The 19,223-nt window shown below is 41.0% G+C and overlaps 1 protein-coding gene across 1 annotated transcript in view; it reads right to left on the minus strand.

Moving 5' to 3' along the window:
- phldb2a (pleckstrin homology-like domain, family B, member 2a) overlaps positions 1–18,358 on the minus strand; it is a 32,651-nt gene extending 14,293 nt beyond the window's left edge. The window contains exons 1-7 of the mRNA XM_057821871.1: positions 18,300–18,358; positions 17,981–18,188; positions 15,057–15,165; positions 13,688–14,628; positions 13,344–13,622; positions 6,577–6,711; positions 1,296–1,433 (exon numbers count right to left, since the gene is read on the minus strand). Coding sequence (XP_057677854.1) covers positions 1,296–1,433; positions 6,577–6,711; positions 13,344–13,622; positions 13,688–14,628; positions 15,057–15,111 — 1,548 coding nt within the window. The 5' untranslated portion in view covers positions 15,112–15,165; positions 17,981–18,188; positions 18,300–18,358. The remainder of the gene's footprint in view (positions 1–1,295; positions 1,434–6,576; positions 6,712–13,343; positions 13,623–13,687; positions 14,629–15,056; positions 15,166–17,980; positions 18,189–18,299) is intronic.
- Positions 18,359–19,223: the final 865 nt, after the last annotated feature.

Genomic DNA, 19,223 nt, shown 5'->3' on the forward strand with positions numbered 1-19,223 from the left:
GATTCACTGCCCTCTGCTGGCAGCGCTGGGTGTGGCTGGACTGTCGCCTTGTCTAACATGGATATCATGCAGCTGCCCTCTCATTTGGCCCACATAAGGTTGTAAGTTTTGTAAGCTAATATGTGTTTTAAACTAGCAGACTTTTGCTAGGCAAATTAGGCTAATTTAATATACTAAACTTACATTTTGATCAGACGAGATGGACGTTTGAACACCGATTGTTTTGTGTCAGGTGTTTGATTGTTAAAATGTGTGTCATTTTGAACATAAGTGTACATATATGTGCTATAGCTATACAAACTGTCAAAAGTGAAGGAAGGAAAAAGTTTCAAAAACCACAATTGCCTTGTTTGCTGTTTGTCAAGCTGAACAACTTCACTTTAGTGAGGACAGAACACGTCAAGTTAATGAAGTTAAAAATATGATACTGTGTGGTACAATAAGGTACCGTTTATGCAGCTTTAAAAAATCCCACAAAAAAATAGTGACAATGGCGGACGAGACTCCGGCGTCAAAAATGTCGAAATCACGTAAGTCGAGTCCATCGTAACCTGGGGACTACATGTATGTCTCTAGTCCAACAATTTTTATCCAATTCACATAAATCATACATCAAAAAATTCAGGAATGGAAGGGTCATAAAAGTTGTATACAAAATTTGCAAAGAACCTACGGTTCACCAAAAGTTCGCCATAAACTTTCCCATTCATTTCTAATCGCATGCCATTGCCATGTACGTCGTTCCATTCATTTCTAATGGCCAAAATTTCCCATTCATTTTCAAAAGGAGAAAAACATAAGTGGTTGTGATTTTTGACCAAAAACCTACCATTACAGCCCATTGACATTCAACTGGCACCCAAAGAAGTCGATCCCATCGACAGCCATGCACGTCCTTGCTATTGACACCCATGTACACAGATGCCAATGAGGACTATGCACGTCCATGCCATTGACGGCCATGTACTGTATGTTGATTCTATTGATGCCAATGTACTTCGATTCATTGACAGCCATGTACATCCTTGCGATTGACGGCCATATATGTTGATTATATTGATGCCAATGTACTTGGATTCCATTGACGCATATGTAAATCGATGCAATTGACGGCCATATACTGTACGTCAAAATATCAACAGGAATTGACCCCGAAATGCCACCAAATCAACAGGCACTAACTTGATATCAACAGGAAGTGACCTGAAATCAGCGGGACGTGACCCCAAGGGGTTTACCTGCAAAAGCAAAGCTACCATCGTAATTGTTACCAGAAATTGCAGTTTATAGTTTACCTGCGCTTTCTCTGTGTGGCTAATCTTCTCAGTATTGTGAATATTTTCTTTAAGTTGCACCAAGAGGTCATTTTCTTTCTCCAGCTGAGCCATCTCTGATTCTTGTTCCCCTTCAAGTAATGCACACTCAACCTCCATCTGCAAGAAATGGTATGAAAGAATGAATAGGTGAGTAACTCAATAATACTAATATTAATACTCCTCCAATAATGACTATTCTTGGATTAATATGTGAGCTGTAGCATGGTGTACAGGGGGGAGCTGGTGATAAGACCGCACCCGGGTCTCTAAGGGGCAAGTTTGCTCCTGTAAAGTTGGCATGGTTAGGCGAGGGGAGGGTCAAACAAAGGTAAGATGATGCGCTTAGCAGTAATATAGTGTTTAACTGTTAAAATATCTCTGCTAGCCCCCACCGCTTGGCCGGTTATCTGGAGGGGCCCACAAAAAATTGTCCGCTTGCACACATACACACACTGTTCCACGACGTTCCGCTCAGGGGGGTCCCGTTTATGCTCATCGCCTGTTCACATTTGTTCCACAACTTGTGGTGTAGCTATGCTTGCTAAATGGTCTGGGTTAGTGACTATCTTTAAAGTATCTAATGGTGGCTTTGTGCAAGCACCATTCATTTGCAGTCTGGACACAGACAGAAGACCATTTCCTGCACTGAATGGAGTCTCCCAAAAAAGACAAAACATCAACAACAATTAAAAAAAAAAAAGTTACTATAGAGCTGGTAAAAGCTGCCTTGAAAAGTCACTATGCCAGCAACATTGAGTAGCTACTTGTTTTGATCAAGCCCTATCAGCGCCTCTCATCGTCATGGCAACAAAGGTCATCCATTGCATTTGCATTGACAATATGAAGTGATTTCCACCACTTTGTCAAGTGGATGTATCTCGGAACAAATGGGAAAAGGGACTGGGTGCGATGAGTATCAACGGGCCCCTTTGAGTAGCACGGCTGAGAGCTGGGTGGGGGGTGCTAGTGGTTCATGACTCGTGGGCCCCTACTCACGACGTGGGCCCCGCCACACGAATGGCCAAGTGGGGTGGGGTGGGATGGGGGGCTTAAATATTTGAACACTTAAACACTATATTACATCCCCACGCACCATCTTACCTTTGTTTTTGACTCTCCTCCAGCCCAACCACGCCCCCTTGTACGCCTGCAAACTAGCCTCCCTGGAGGCCTGAACCCGGGTGCGCAAGCGCCACCCCTATATCATTCATCATTTGTGTATTTTGACACTATCATGTTAGCATCTTAACAGTTTTAGACTTTTTTAATATCGTATTGGCCCGAATATAAGACGGTCCTGTTTATAATACGACCCCCTCTTTTTTAAGACTCAAGTTTGAAAAAGGACTTTTTGAACACTAAATTAATTTTTATACAGACAATAATTACAGTACATCCGAAACAAATGATTATAGCAATATATTTGAGAAAAAAAAAGCATGTTATTTTGCCTCATTCAAATCGTAATCTGAACATTTAAATATGTAAACTAAAGTGCAATCACATTTGTAAATGAATGGCTTCTGTTTTTTTTTATGTAAATAAACCAATCTATTGTGATAAAACAACAAAATTGCAATAACTGCATTAAACTTGAGAATAGCTGAGATCTGTCATGACAGAACATCGCTTCAATGATATCTGGCGCCATCTAGCGTCGTGAATGGGGAGAGTAGCTGAGATCTGTCATGACAGAACGTCGCTTCAATGATATCTGGCGCCATCTAGCGTGGTGAATGGGTATAATGTCTTGACCGCGAATATAAGACGAAACCCCCTCTTTTTCAGTCTTATTTCAATGCAAAAAACACCGTCTTATATTCGGGCCAATACGATAATTGTTACAATTTGTCTCTCCTTTAAAGCAACACTAGGTAAGTTTTCAGTTTTGGTCGATTTTGGCAACGCAGGTGGACAAAAGCGGTAGTGTTTTGCCTTAGGGAAGACAGCGTTTCCCATGAGGACCAGCGCAGTGTTTTAAAATCCTGATCTTCCAGTCGCCTGCATATGAATTAAACGACATTTCTGTTTCCAGCGGCTGTGTGACTGATGAATAGTAGTGAGGTGATGAATCCAGTTGTGGCTAAACAATAGCATATGACAATGTTGACAATAAGAAATGTTTGATTATGTACCGAATTCCCCCACTGACCCTCCGACCGTAACCTGAGTTCGGTTTTGTGGGTGTCACATAAGGTAGTGAAAGCCGGGCCAAGGTTTAACATTGAGTGTCCTTTTATCCTGGTAGCCTTTTTTTTGTCTCCTCAGACAAAACATTTTGTCTCTTTTGTTGCTCTGCCATCTGCAAGAATTTCCGCATAGCGTTCGCATCGACTTTGAAGGGAATAGTATCTTTTCTCGTATTTACTATTTGACTGTTTATATTACTCTAACATACTTAAGATAATCAATCAGGGAATAGCATCTTTTCTCGTATTTACTGTTCGACTGTTTGTATTACTTTGACACACCCAATATGAAAAAAGAGCATTGATATAATAGTTTAAGATAAACAAGCAGAATATATTTGATATTATGAACAGTTGGACTTGGAATGATTAGAACTTTCAGCACCAAGACAACGGGCAGATAAGGACAGAAAGATACAGGACGCCTTCTGACCACGGAAGCCCAACGCGCGCGTCATGCAGCTGGCTGAGCAAATTTGACACTGACAACAAGTTGATAGGCAAGACATCTATAAGCCCACGTCTGCACCACCAAATCCCGCAATCAATTGTTCCGGAGAGTCAAGAACAAATGGCGGGACATCTTGTCCTGCCACAAGGAACATCTGATAGGGAGGAACCCGCGACCGAGAAGTGAACACTCAGCACTCATGGGCGCTAAGGTGGAAAAATCCTCAGCTCTCGCTGCCCTGACAACAGTAACGTCCGAATCCTCCTGTCCAATCCACAAACATACAATAATCCTAAACAACGCACAAAGAAACCCTTCTTCCAGACCACAGCCCGCCTCACCAGAGCCTTTAAAAGACTGAATGTTCAGCTAATCGTCATTTTTATCAGGAATCTTTTGTCGAATTCTGATATGGTGACCCTGGATCCTCGCCTGGGTCTTTATTTGCTGTATAATTGCTGTCGACTTGGAATAAAATTGTCAACTTGTGTTTCGAAGCCTTTTAAAATGGAGTCGATACAATGGGTTAAGACTAAGGTGAGGGCGCGGAGTTTGGCCTTTTGACCGGGTTGTCGGAATTCCGCCGGCCTGGGTCGTTGCGCGGTTCCAGCGATTTGACTGGCGTGATTCCGGCAATCTGGCTGAAAGATCATATTCCTTGAATTTCCATCTTTATAATGAATGGGGAAAGTGCGAAGCGACATATGCCGTAAAGCAGTCAGCACATTTGTAGTTTTTTTTGTGTGCCAGGGTTCCTGCCAACCTCCCCAAAGTTAATTGTGCCAGTGAAAGTGATACAGACCCTCTCAATATATATAAGAGGTGCCATTCAACTAGTTTTCAGTCGACATATCATCACAAATGTTATGACAATATGTTATAAAGGCTTAAAAGTTACCTAGTGTTGCTTTAATTCTTCTCTCTGACAGTGTCAACTAAACCTAAGCATTTTAAAAATAATAATAATAGTACATTTTATTTGAAGGCACCTTTTTGGCACTCAAGGTCGCTGTACAATGATTTAAAACATTTAAACATACTAAAAGTGAGAAAATTAAAGTATAGAACGTATAAGGAAATTTAAAATACTAAAAGAGATATAAGGGTAGTTAAAAAGACCAGAACATAGTCATTATTGTGGATAGGCTAGTCTGAACAGGTGAGTTTTGAGTTTGGATTGAAAAATGGGGAGGGAATCTGTGTTCCTGAGGTCGGGTGGGGAGCCGAGAAGCTGACCGTTCGGTGCTGAGGCGAGCGGAAGGGACAGAGTTGTATGAAGGAGGAGGATCTAAGGGCACAGGAGGGAGTAGTAACATGAATGAGATCGGACAGGTATGGAGGGGCGAGGTTATGGATGGCCTTGAATGTGAGGAGGAGAACTTTGAACAGTATTCGAAAGTGGACCGGGAGCCAGTGAAGCTGTTGGAGGACTGGAGTGATGTGGTGGATGGAGGGGGTACGGGTTATGATGCGGGCAGCTGAATTCTGGACCAGTTGGAGTTTATGGAGAGTTTTATGAGGGAGGCCGAGGAGGAGAGAGTTGCAGTAGTCCAGGCGGGAAGTGACAAGGCTCTGAACCAGAATTGCAGCAGAATGTGGGGTGAGGGAAGGGCAGAGGCGATTAATGGTGTGTAGGTGAAAGTGGGCAATCCGGGTAATGTTATTGATGTGCGATTGAAAGGAAAGTGTGTTGTCGAGGATTACTCCTAAGCTCTTGACTTGGGGGGAGAGTGAAATAGTGGAGTTGTCATTGGTAAGGGATATGTTATGGTTTTTTGAGATGGTGAATTTAGACCCAACGAGGAGCACCTCTGTTTTATTACTGTTAAGTTTTAGGAAATTGTGGGTAAACCAGATTTTTTTTTTCCTGTGATACAGTCAATCAGAGATGAGGGCAAGAGAGAGGACGAGGGTTCAGAAGTGAGGTAGAGTTAGGTGTCGTCGGCATAGCAGTGAAAGTGGATGTTGAATTTACGAAAAATATTGCCATGGGGAAGTAGGTATATGATGAAGAGTAGGGGCCCCAGGATAGAGCCCTGAGGCACACCGGAGGTAACAGGGGAGGGTGTAGATTTAAATGACTTCAGTTGGATATATTGGCTGCGCTCAGAAAGGTAGGATGAAAAACAGTTCAACGGGGTGTGGGTGATGCCATTAGTGGGAAGCCGGTGGAGGAGTGTGGTGTGACTAATGGTATCAAAGGCTGCAGATAGGTCTAGGAGGATGAGGATGGAGAGCAGTCCTGAATCAGCTGCCATGAGGAGGTCGTGGTTATCTTAACAAGTGTTGTTTCAGTGCTGTGTAGTTGGCGAAAACAAGACTGAAACTGCTCATAAAGGTTATTCTGGGATAGGTGAGAGTGGAGTTGGGAGGCGACTGTTCTTTCGAGGATTTTGGAGATGAAAGGAAGGTTGGATATGGGGCGGAAGTTATTGAAGTCAGAGTAAAGCATATTTTAGCATTAGCTGTAGTGCACTTGTAGTCCAGTTACATAACATTTAACATTGTCTTGACTCATCAGTTGTGTTGCCATGCCAGAAGGAGTAATTATTGTCTCAACACCAGTTTAAAAAAAAAAACTTTTGTAAGCACGTGTTGCACTGTGCTATCTAGTATCTACCTCTCTCACAGATTCCTCCATCTGGTTGTCCAGGTCTTTAATCTTCTGCTCCAGCTCCTCAATGTTGTTCACCACCTGGATCCTTTCCTCTTCAATGTGTGTTACTTCCTGCTTCAGCTGCACACTCTCCAACACCTGGATGGCATATAAGGGAGGTTAGCCCTGAATGGATACTCTTCTGTCACTCATACACTTGCAACGGACATCTCATCTGGTTATTTATGTTTCAAGTAAAACATAGATATCGCATTCATAACATTTGACAGCTAGTATCTTTACCAAGGTGGAAAACTGAGCTAAATTCTTGCATTAAGTGTGATGTCAACCACATAGACGAGCAGTATACTGTATTCCAGCTCTTTTGAGAGCTACAGCAGCAGATGTTTTAACTTGCTAACTGTTGGATGAATGACAACAACAACAGGATTCTTCTTGGCTTGATGTAATGGAAATCAGCGCATTTATTTGCCAGTCATGCCAAAGTACTCCAGAATGAATCGCTTGTATATTTCTGTTATTGCTTATTCTTCCAGTAAGTTGCAGAGCGGAATCTAAATGTCTTAAAAATCTGATGCTCTCTTTGGCATGTTTCAAATAACAATGTATTTTTCCCATCAGTAATCTATAAATACCACACGGTGCAAGGAAACATTGCCTTGATTTGAGAGTCTGTTATTCCCATATCTAACTTTAAAAGCTTATGCGTTATCAATACTCGCACTTATTTTCTTTCAATGCAAAGTTTCAAACATCTGGAAAAACGGCTTTGCCATGTGTATACACTAGAATTCTTCCATTCAAACATGCACACATAATAATTCTCAGTGGGATAGAGTCATTTCCTGCCCCCCCCACCACCCACCCTTTCTTTTGGAGTTGAATGGTTGAGTGCTGAAGCACAACTAGGTCTTCTTCATTAAAACCAGACGCACTGCCGGGTTGTTACTGTTTTAGAGTGGAAAAAGGCTTGACTTTTACAGAAACGGTAACTGGAGCACCGAGGCTGCGGAGGAAAAGTCGGCCTGGCGGCTGAAATGGCACAATTCGATATATTTACTCTGTGCACGGCAAAGACCGCAACCAAAGTAAACTATGATAATTGGGCTATCAAAGCTCTGACAAAGTCATCGCTATCGAACAAGTAGCTGCAACAGCAATTGATCAAAGTATAAAACAAGTAGTGATTGTGCACGAAATTGGTACTGCACATGTTTCTACGTTACGTCAACAGAAATCCATTTGGAACTAAATATTTACTGTAAAATGTCTAATAAAACTTCTACAGCTCGAGTGGTTGCACCCAAGACGGTGAACTGTACATGTTGAATTGGAAAAAGGGAACGGTAGGAATGGTAATTATTTACAGCGATTAGAGAAAATGTAAACTAACAAAGATAAACATGCTCTCAGCTGCCCGATAAAGTGCATTCCACATGAGGACTGCGCCCCATTGGTTTTCTTTATTAGAATGTGCTCATCTTTTTGACAGCAAAGGGAGAAGACACAGCCAGATGAGAAGGGTGTGTCTTGCATGAAACGGAGACAGATTTGAGCAGATGTTGAAACCGCAAACTGGCATTGCTTTTATTCACTTATCATTCTCATATGAGTTCCCCGGAAATCTGCCATAAACTTTCCCATTCATTTTAAATTGGAAAATTTCCCATTCATTTCCAATTGAATTTCCAATGGAATTTACATTGCATTGATGCCATTGACAGCTATGCATGTCGAATCTATTGATGCCAATGTACTTGGATTCAATTGACTATATGGATGCCGATGCTACTGATGGCCATGGACGTCAAAAAATTTTCCCATTCATTTACAGTGGGGAAAAAACAAAAGTTCCCCAAATCAACAGAAAATGACCAGATATCAATAGGGCGTGTCTCCCAAACGTCCCCCATTCCATTGACGCTAATAGGGGGTGCTGCCATGGATGGCCATGGACGTCCAAATTTCCCATTCATTTCTCATGGCATTGACTTTGTTAAATGCCATTGACGGGCATGTTTCTCCATTGTATTGATGCCAATGTACTTGGATTCCATTGACGCCTATGTAAGTCAATGCCATTGACAGCCATGGATGCCAAAATTATCCCTACTCATTTTCAGTGGGGAAAAAACAAAATTTCCCCAAATCAACAGAAAATGAACAGATATCAATAGGACGTGTCCCCCAAACTTCCCCACTTCCATTGACACTTATAGAGGGTGCTGCCATTGACGACCATGGACGTCCAAATTTTCCATTCATTTCCAATGGCATTTCCTCTGTTTAATGCCATTGACTGGCATGTTAGTCCATTATATTGATGGCAATGTACTTGGATGCAATTGACGGCCATGGACGTCCAAATTTTTTCCCATTCATTTTCAATGGCAAAAAAAACAATGTCCTCAAATCAACAGGAAATGACCAGATATCAATAGGACACGCCCCCAAATGACCTAATATCACTAGGCCACGCCCCCTAAATGTTCCCAAATGACCTGATAGAATGTCCACAAACCAACCTGGGCGGGGCTAAGATCTGTATCTCCACACAGGAAAGACCCTGGTGTAATTTCTCCAGAAATTGCAGTTTCTAGGTCTCATATGAGTCTTAGGCCTTGTTCAGACAGACAGCCAAAATCCGATTTTTGTAGTCTGAACAGTCACAAAACACAGTATGTAATCTGATTTTTGGGAGACGGATTGAAACCACATTCGGGAGGTAGTTTAAATTATGGACAAGATGCTTCTCAGTCTGAACAGCCCAGATTGGTTTTGACTGTCCCTGACGTCAGTCTATGCTGCATGATGCCTCTGTTGCCACAGCAACCAGACAAGTGTGTCAGTTATGTGGCCCAGTCTGAACAGTCCCAGATCTGAGTTGGACACTTGCTCAAATTAGTGTGAACAGTCAGGCTTAAAAAGCAGATTTGAGGGGAAATCCAATTGGAATCAGATACAGTTTACCTTGCCTGGCATGGCCAGACTGTTCCCTCTGTATTTTTCAAACACCGGGAGAACAGTCTGGGACTCAGCTCCTCATTAGCCTCTCCAGCCCGAAAGAAAGTAAACGTGCAATCAGATTTGCGTGACGTGTCCTTAACGAGCAACGTCACTCTTGCGCGTCGGAAGTCGTCTCCACAACAACACAGATGGCGAACAGGAGAGCCGAGAATATGTTCCAATCCGTGGTAAATTCAGTTTTAAGTGATCAAAAACACATCGAGTCGCTAAAACCCCAGCAACTGACAGCACTGGAAGCATTTGTTTTAAAAGAAGATGTGCTTCCTCGCGCTAGAGTTTCTTGTCGCTTTACCAACGTCACGTCCGCCCGTCGCTGATTGGTCCACTCCGCTGTCTGTTTGCTGTTGCTCAGCACATTTGTAGGTTTTTTTTTGTGTGGCAAAGTTCCTGCCACCTTCCTCAAAGTTAATACGTGCCAGTGAAAACGATACAGATCCCTTTAAGATATAAAACTAGCTCGCGAAACAATAACAGTGACATCGGCAGAAAGTTTTTTTTTTTTTTTTTTAAAGAAAAATGTGTTGAAATGACTAAAACTAATACTAATATGAATATTAAAATAATACTGATGTTAATCCACCCAGTGTTACATCAATTAAACCATAGGTCCATTATCTATAGCAGTGTTTTTCAAACATGTGGAAAACCATCCACTTTCACCTAATTGATGTAAAATGTTTTTTGAAAAAGAATTCCACAAATTAGCAAAATCTTGTGTCTGTGCTGTCCAATGGTTGGTAATCATGCAATACTCTTCCATATCAATAGGTATCAATAGGTAGCTAATTACTTTGGTTTGATGCGCAAGAAGTAAGAGTGGCATTGAAGCTAGCAGCTAACTAGCGAAACATACGTAAACAGTGACATTGGTAGAGTTTTTTTTTTAGTTTTTTTTTTTTTTAAAGAAAGATGCTTTGAAATGACTCAAATATGTCTAAAACTAATAAGTATTTCTTCCAAAAGACTAAGACGAAAATTAAAGGTTTGCCAAAAATACAACAAGCCCAAGTGTCACACTGAGTGAGCAAAAAAAAAGATTAGAAAATGTGTTTTTCTTGTTGTTTGTTTGATTCCTGTCCAGTACAAGACTTTTTATTGTTAATATAGGCTACAGAAATGCATTTTTACATTTTTTTTTTTTTTGCTGTTGGTGTGATTTTTTTAATGCAACAGTGTGCATTATGGCTAAAAAAAAGTTGAAAAACACTGATCTATAGTACTTCAGCTAACAGAAGTAACAGGGGCAGAGGTGGGTAGTAAGACGTTACATTTACTTGAGTAACCTTATGAGAAAAACTTACTTCTAAGAGTAGTTTTACTACGCCATACTTTTTACTTTTACTTGAGAAGATTTGTGAAGAAAAACGCTACTCCTACTCCGCTACTTTGGGCTACAAAAGAGTTGTTACATTTTTCTTCTTTATTCTACGTATTAGATTTATTTATTTATTTATTTTTGCTAGAGATACTATTGCAAAGAGTAGCGCTTCTAATTTCACCAATGAGACATCCAACAATAATCACATGACTCCATTACACCAATCAGACACAAGCTTGCCGTTCTATGATCACGCAAGTCTGTTCAATCACGTTACTTTAAAGCATCGTAACAAATGAAGTATTTAACATAGAGCGCTGCCCTCAACATGAATCAAAATCACGGATTTAAACCTCTCTCCCAGTTTTTATTTGGCACCGATGGACCACTGAAAACTGGAGATATGATCCTTTTAATTTCATAATATTAACTATGAAGGAACTACAGTATTCACTACACCTCATTACTGTTTTTTCTCTCTTGCTAATGATTTTTTCTAAAATTTTTTGGGCTTAATGTGGTTATGTAATGGGTTATTGTACAGTATCATTATAACAATAAAGCAGTTACTCAAAATGTTACTCATTACTTGAGTATTCTTTTCACCGGATACTTTTTTACTTGTACTTGAGTACATTTTTTGGATGACTACTTCTACTCTTACTTGAGGAATATGATTTTGAAGTAACGCTACTCTTACTTGAGTAAATTTTTTTGGCTACTCTACCCACCTCTGAACAGGGTTGCTTGAGTCGATGCCAACTGACTCATGGGCATGTGGCAGGGTATTAGACAGGGTGTGTTCTGCACTAACCAATTACTTTTCGACAATCAAGCTTTCACAACCATAAGCAATTTAGGGCATGTTTACATTAGACCAAGAGGACCAGGTCCGGGTCGGAGAGCTAACTCGCAACAACACTTGCAAATGACTTGTTGTCAGTATTCCCAATGCGCCTACCGAACTTTCTGAGGAGCATCACGTGGACGAAAGGCGCACTCATCTATCGGACAAATTTAGAAGAGTTAATACCACCTTCGAAGCGGAGGGGAGGGAGCGTAGTGTGACGCTGCATGTAATGTAACATAAGCGCACCCTGCTTGCATTCACAAGCGAAGCAAGGTGCGCTTAAAGTGGACCTAGACCCACGATTTTTTGAGCGGACCAGAGTTCGTTTGTTTGGCCCCAATGGCGTACCGCAAGCAACACGTCACTTCCGCTCATTAATATTCATGACATTAGCTACTGTTGCTAAGTAGGGACAAGCCACCGGTTGTCCCTAATAGGAAATGAATGAAAATCGTGTACGAAAGAGATGTTTACAGAGCTAAAACTACCAATTCTCTCCAAAAATTATGTGCCTGGTGCCAAATTCACTGGCAAAGACGTGGAAGAACATAACAATGTTCAGTTAAAGAGATGGCTTGAGTGTAGAAGGCCGAAAAAGACGAAAAAAACGAGCCGACCTAAGCATAGCCTTAGCTTTTTTTATTGACGCGACTGACAATGACATTCTCCTGTTTCAACAAGCTATCCTTTACCATCAGCCCTGTCTTTCTTATATATCCTCTGGTTCTCCTACGTCTCTTACCGTCCTTAGGGGTAATTTAGTTAGCTTTGTGTAGCGATCGCAAATGCTCCTCAGTGACAGCCAACAATCACTTTTAATTTTTTCATTGATAACAAATCTTAATTCTATAATTTATTTACACTTCCCCCTTACTAAAGTTGTTATTTATATATATAACAGAAACGGTAACAGTGGCAGTAAGATACCATTGCAATTCTTCTCAGGTCATTAATTGTCAGACAGAAGCAGTACGGCACAACATTACGCTAAAAAAATAAGTTAAGAATATAACAATGGCTTACCTCTTTGTCCTCTGAAAGACCATGCCAATCCGACAAAATGTTTGCTGCATATGAAATGTCAATGGATTCACCGAGCTGGTGTTAAAGTCCGCGCAAGTTGATTGGGTCTTCACATTTTTTCACCCACCCCGAGTTTTTGGTTTCCGGAAACGTATGAAGAAAACATCCTTCATGTGTCGTAATGTCTAGAGTCGTCTCTACAAGTTCCAAAAAAGCAATGCGTGATCGGCATGTTCGTTTTTTGAAAGATTACCGGCGAAAAGTAGCACAAATTACGTTGTTTCTATGCAAGGGCGGGTCTATAAAGTCCCACTTCGGCTTTACTTCCGCTTTACGATGCGACGTCACGGTCTAAAAATAGCATGAGTGCACGACGCCATTAGAGTTCGGATGAACTTTCTGAGAAAAAGAACCAAAAAAAAAGGACCAAACAATGCCAATGTAAAAGCGCCCTTAGAGTGTTTGATGTATGATGCAAGAAAAGCACTACAAATAGAGCCATGTCTGTAGCCGACAATGAAAATGTTCCTAAGGATTGGAAAATGAAATAACCTTAGCTCTGTGGTGGCTGGAGGGCGAGGGAGCGCTGCTGTTAAGGCTCAGAGCTGGCGAATAAAGCTCTCGGTAAGCGTTTTGCTGACGACTACTGCCAAAGCTGCCGTCTGGAGCTGCGCTGCCAGGAGAATCGGTGAAAACCGACTCGTCATCTGACACCTGCAGCTTCTCCAACTCCTTATTGATCTTCTGCAGGTCTGAAACTGCTGAAGCTGCAGGCTCTACCTGTGCAAACTCCGTACACAGGTTCATGATAGTTTCCAGCCGTTGGTTCTCCTACAGACAAACAGTTTCGCTTTTTAAATAAAATTTCAAGAATATCAAAAAGATAGTAAACTCACCAATTTGTGCACTTTCTGCTCCCTGAGTCTCTCGTCTCTTTGGTGCTGGTGATAGTCCCTTAACTCCTCTTTACCATTTAAAGAAGTGATGCTGCCCACCCTTTGTCCAGGACTCAGGCCTCCTTTCCCAAACGATAACCTTCGCTCTCCAAAGCTCACATCTAAACTCGGTCCATCTACGTCAACCCCGAGGGAGCTCAAAGAGGCCAGACTGGCCCTCCGGGGAGTATTAGGCATGCTAGCAGGTACCGTCACATCCGGTGGTTGTTCAAGGGAGGAGAGACTTCGCCGAGCCACCGCCGAGCGCCCTGCTCTCTGGAGATGAGGCGGCAGCGATAGAATAGGAGGATCTGCCGGATTGTGGAGGCGGGGTAGAGAACGACTGTGCATGCCCAGACTGTTGAGGGAACCCGTCGAGTATTTTCTTTGCCTGGAATCGCTTATGGCTTTACCGTGCGAGTAGAGTCTACGGCCCAATCGGGGGCTGGACGGCACACTGGCTGTGCCGCTCTTGACCCTGGGAGAACGAGGTAGAGGGTCTCCATAAGAGGAAATGGGAGAACTTCCGTCTATAGTGTGGAGCAGACTGTCTTGCGACTGGTGGCGAGCGTTGGGGTGGCGCAGTAAGCCGTTGGGGCTAAACTGTCGATCACCCTGGCGAGGGGACGGGGGCACACTGCTGCTCATGAAAGAGAAGTTTCTCGAGGACGATAGCTGATGTTCAGTGTTGATGGACAGCGGCCGCTTGGGCTGGGGTCCTCCAGAGGAAGGCATGTTGAAATACTTGCGGCTGCACTCAGCTGCCCGCAGACTGGCCTCTAGGGCGCTCTTCCTGTGCTGCAGCGTCTCCATCAGTTCCTGTAGCTCTGCCTTAGAGCGGGAACCCCTGAGTAAGGTGCCACCCATCGGGCCGCTGCCACTCGGCTCCATCTTCACGCAGTCTGTAGATGGGAGCAAATTAACAGAGCATGTAATCCTGACGCTTTTTTTGGGTCATGTCACAAAGTGAAGCCGATTCAATAAGCTGACGTGCTGAGTAAGAGGGGGAAAACCAGTGAAGAATGTGCGCTCCTACATTTCTAAGCCCAACACAAACATTGGCCCCGTTGGTTGCCAAGTGTCTTCTAAAAATGGAAGAAGTCAGAATGCGTCACGGTTTGATCGGCAAGAACACCTATCAGCACATGTCTAAATGCTCTTTATGGGGCAAAGTTCTTGGACACCTGGCCAGGAAGTACAAATATGGACTTGGTGCCTCTGATTCTTTGTTCCTCTTACATTCGTCAACAAAGGAAACATGAACTTAATTGTACTGATTAGTGGAAATGTCACTTTATATGTCAAGTTCAATTGTAGGTTGAAGTCTTACCTGAGCTGTAACCCAGCGTGCTCACAGCTGCCCTTTGAGGAAGCATCCTGCTCATCTGTCTGACCTCCGTCCTTTGATTCCGTTGGAGTCAGGAGTCAGCTGTGCTTTGCTGCCAGTGAAGACAAACATGAGTCAACGTGCAGACGAAGGCAGATTTTTTTTTAGAAGCTTTATCGCAGTATGATTAAGACCAACTCACACGCATTTATTTTTCCTGCTACTTTCGCCATGCAAATTAAAGACATTTATGACAGCCCTTTTAATTTTCTTTTTTTTGTGTCTTTTTTTGTCTTTTAAATTTGTTTTTTAATTGTCTTTTAGACGATGATACTTATTAGAATTAGATTTTAGTCATCTCAAAATCTGTTTGTCTTTGTCTAGTTTTTGTTGACGAAAACTCAAGACTACTTTCGTCAAGTTTTTTAATCGATGTTTACTAAAGATGTTTTTGTCTCTAAAATAGGAATAATTTAAAAAACTCCCCCCAAAAAATAAAAAAAATAAAGGTTGAAATAATTTTTGAAAAACTCCCCCCCCAAAAATAAATAAATAAAGGCTTCCGACTATTTTGAATGAACATTGAAAGACGAGCACATATTGTAGCATCTACAAAGACGTCAACTTGGTGATAAAACAAACTCCGCAGGAAAAAAGTACATTATTTCCAAATAATTATACCCACTTGGACGCCACAAACTGTATGTAAAAAAAATTTCTGAGAGTTTAAGGAGAAACAACGAGAACAAAAAGTGGTATTTGACATATGGCAAAATGGCTTTTGGCATATGGCAATTTTTTGGGGCATATGGCAGTGTTTTTTGGACATGGCAAAATAGCTTTTGGCATAAGGCATTTTTTGGGCATATGGCAAAATGGCTTTTGGCATATGGCAGTTTTTTTGGACGTATGGCAAAATGGCTTTGGCATATGGTGGGTTTTTATAAAAAAAAAATTGACAGATGGCAAAATGGCTTTTGGGATATGGCAGTTTTTTTTGTTGTTTTTTTTTTACATATATGGAAGTTGTTTTTGCATATGGCAAAATGGCTTTGGCATATGGCATTTTATTTTTTTTTAAATTATTATTTTTTTTTTTAATATGGCAAAATGGCCTTTGGCAAATGGCAGTTGTTTTGACATATGGCAAAAAGGGCTTCCGGAATATGGCAGTTTTTTTTTTACATATGGCAGTTGTTTTTTCATATGGCAAAATGGCTTTTGGCGTATGGCAGTTTTTTGAAATATGGCAAAATGGCTTTGGCATATAGCAGTTTGTTTTTTTTGTTTGTTTTGACATATGGCAGTTTTTTACAAATGGCAAAATGGCTTTTGGCAAATGGCAGTTGTTTTGACATATGGCAAAAATGGCTTCCGGAAAATGGCAGTTTTTTTTTTTTTAACATATGGCAGTTGTTTTTGCATATGGCAAAATGGCTTTTGGCATATGGTATTTTTTTGGCATATGGCAAAATGGCTTTTGGCATATGGCAGTTTTTTTGACGTATGGCAAAATGGCTTTCGAAATATGGCACTTTTTTTTTTTTTTTTTTTTTTTTTTACATATGGCAGTTGTTTTTGCATATGGGAAAATGGCTTTTGGCATATGGCAGTTTTTTTTACATATGGCAAAATGGCTTTGGCATATGGCGGGTTTTTATAAAAAAAATTCACATATGGCAAAATGGCTTTTGGGATATGGCAGTTTTTTTTTTTTTTTTTTTTTTACATATATGGAAGTTGTTTTTGCATATGGCAAAATGGCTTTGGCATATGGCATTTTATTTTTTTTTTAATTATTTGTTTTTTTTTAATATGGCAAAATGGCCTTTGGCAAATGGCAGTTGTTTTGACATATGGCAAAAAGGGCTTCCGGAAAATGGCAGTTTTTTTTTTTAACATATGGCAGTTGTTTTTGCATATGGCAAAATGGCTTTTGGCATATGGTATTTTTTTGGCATATGGCAAAATGGCTTTTGGCATATGGCAGTTTTTTTGACGTATGGCAAAATGGCTTTCGAAATATGGCAGTTTTTTTTTACCTCTATTTACAAAATGAATTGATTCTGGAAGAAGTTTCGTAACATGAAAATTCTGAGTAGAAACGCATTATCCATTAGTAGACTAATCATTAAAAAAGTTTGCAGATTAATCGGGAGAAAAATGAATAGTTTGGGACAGTCTTAACCTGAAAATTCTGTGTATAGAGACTTTCGTAGGTCGAGGTACCACTGTACTGTGTCAAGAATCCACAGGCACACACGCATACGTATTAAGAGGGGAGATGGTTGATGTGAGACTTTGTGGTCCTGCTGTCTGGAGAGTGGGCCTACAGGAAGTAGGGTATCCTTTTACACACTCGCACAATCAATCAGCATGAGTTCATTCTTAGGACCCCTGACTGAAAAAAAAGAGGTGGGCCTCATGTCAGGAGTGAGAGATTTTACGGCATCACCCAGACTACAAGCAGATGTAAACAGTATTATATGGATTCAACACATTTAATTAAGCAAAGCTGAATCCCAAATGAAGGACTTTAGTTTTCAAGTGATGTAAATGTTCAGTTTTAGGTTTTGAAAATACTGACTTTCCTTAAAATCTCATTTTAATTGATTAACAATGAAGTGAGCGATCCACTAAGAAGTATTAATAGTATAAGTAGTAAGTATTATAGTACTATTGAGATGTCTTGAGAACACATGCAAGAACAATTTGGCTTGAAAGGTTTGGAACTTGTGCATTATTAGAATTTGGGCACAGTTTTACAAAGATAAAAATATAATTCGTACTAATGTAATACTATTGAAATAGCATCAATATGCTTTTAAGGGGAATTATGCACAGAATTTTAAAAATCTGGACATGCATCCTTGTGTCATCTACTTTTGTGCTCTTATATTTTATTAAAAAAAAGTGCCTCTCCTCACCTTAGTTGACATAGTTGCAGTCTCTGTCGGATGGAGGTGAAATCCTCTTGTCTTTGCACGGAGGCAGCAGCAGAGTAAAACCCCAAAGTCCTACTGTGACAAAGGATCAGACAGGAGACCCTTCCCACCTCCCCAGAGATGGGAGGGGGATAGGAGGAGAGTTGAAGCCTAGACGTTACTTTGCAGCATCTGGCACCGCTGCTGCCCTCTGAGGTGGTTCATGTTATTACAGGAAAGAGAAGAGGGGACCACACTAAGTTGTAGCAAAAGATACATAGAGGAGATAAGTCAAAACTTGTGCTAAGGGGAAAATTCTCACTGCTTTGTAAAACGAGACCAAGCCAGACTACGCAAAATATGCTGGATTGTTGTTTTTCCCATGGTGTGTGGAGGCAGGGGCTGTCTTGGCTGCCTCGCGAAAACTTCACTCCCCATCCAGCTAAATAAATGGAGAGCAAAAACTTAGAATGCAATTGTATCTGTTTACAAATATTACAAATAGCTATAGTTGATAAAATACAAAAACTGCAAAGGAAAAAGAGGCAGTTTGAGAAAAACTTACATGAGAAAAATCCCCCAATTCTCCCGGAACTACAGCTTCGATGACATCATGGGGAGGGGGGCTTTGAAAAGCCTGGACAAGATGATTGCTTCCAGACGCGGACCTTGAATCTTTGCCGTAACTTGACATACGCTGATGTATTTGTGACTTGCTGGCGACGCATGTGGTGGACACCGTGGGCAGGATATGAACTTGCACAATAGAAATTGATTTTGTTTTATATTACGATCCCTATAATTAATTTTTTAATTCTATTTTTACAGGTATTGGCTTTATTTAAACCAAATTTTCAGAATTCACAAGTAATCAACTGCGTGTTGTGAAGGTTTCAAGGCCCTCCTAGCCAAGGCAAGGTCACTGACCCCATAACTAGGGCTTGATGCTATTTTCACCAGACACTTCCCGACAATAAGTGGAGTTTAAGGGAGGGGGCAGAAGCCCCCCCGGTGGCCCACAAGTGTCATTGCATGTAATTGATTTTTCTATATACTAGTGCTTCTCAAAAAAACTAGCATATTGTGATAAAGTTCATTATTTTCTTTAATGAATTGATAAACATGTGATTTTCATATATTTTAGATTCATTACACACAACTGAAGTAGTTCAAGCATTTTATTGTTTTAGTATTGATGATTTTGGCGATTAAGACAAGAAAAACCAAAACTCTCGCAAAATTAGCA

The sequence above is a fragment of the Corythoichthys intestinalis genome, chromosome 18 (assembly GCF_030265065.1).
Source record: "Corythoichthys intestinalis isolate RoL2023-P3 chromosome 18, ASM3026506v1, whole genome shotgun sequence".
Classification (NCBI taxonomy): domain Eukaryota; kingdom Metazoa; phylum Chordata; class Actinopteri; order Syngnathiformes; family Syngnathidae; genus Corythoichthys; species Corythoichthys intestinalis.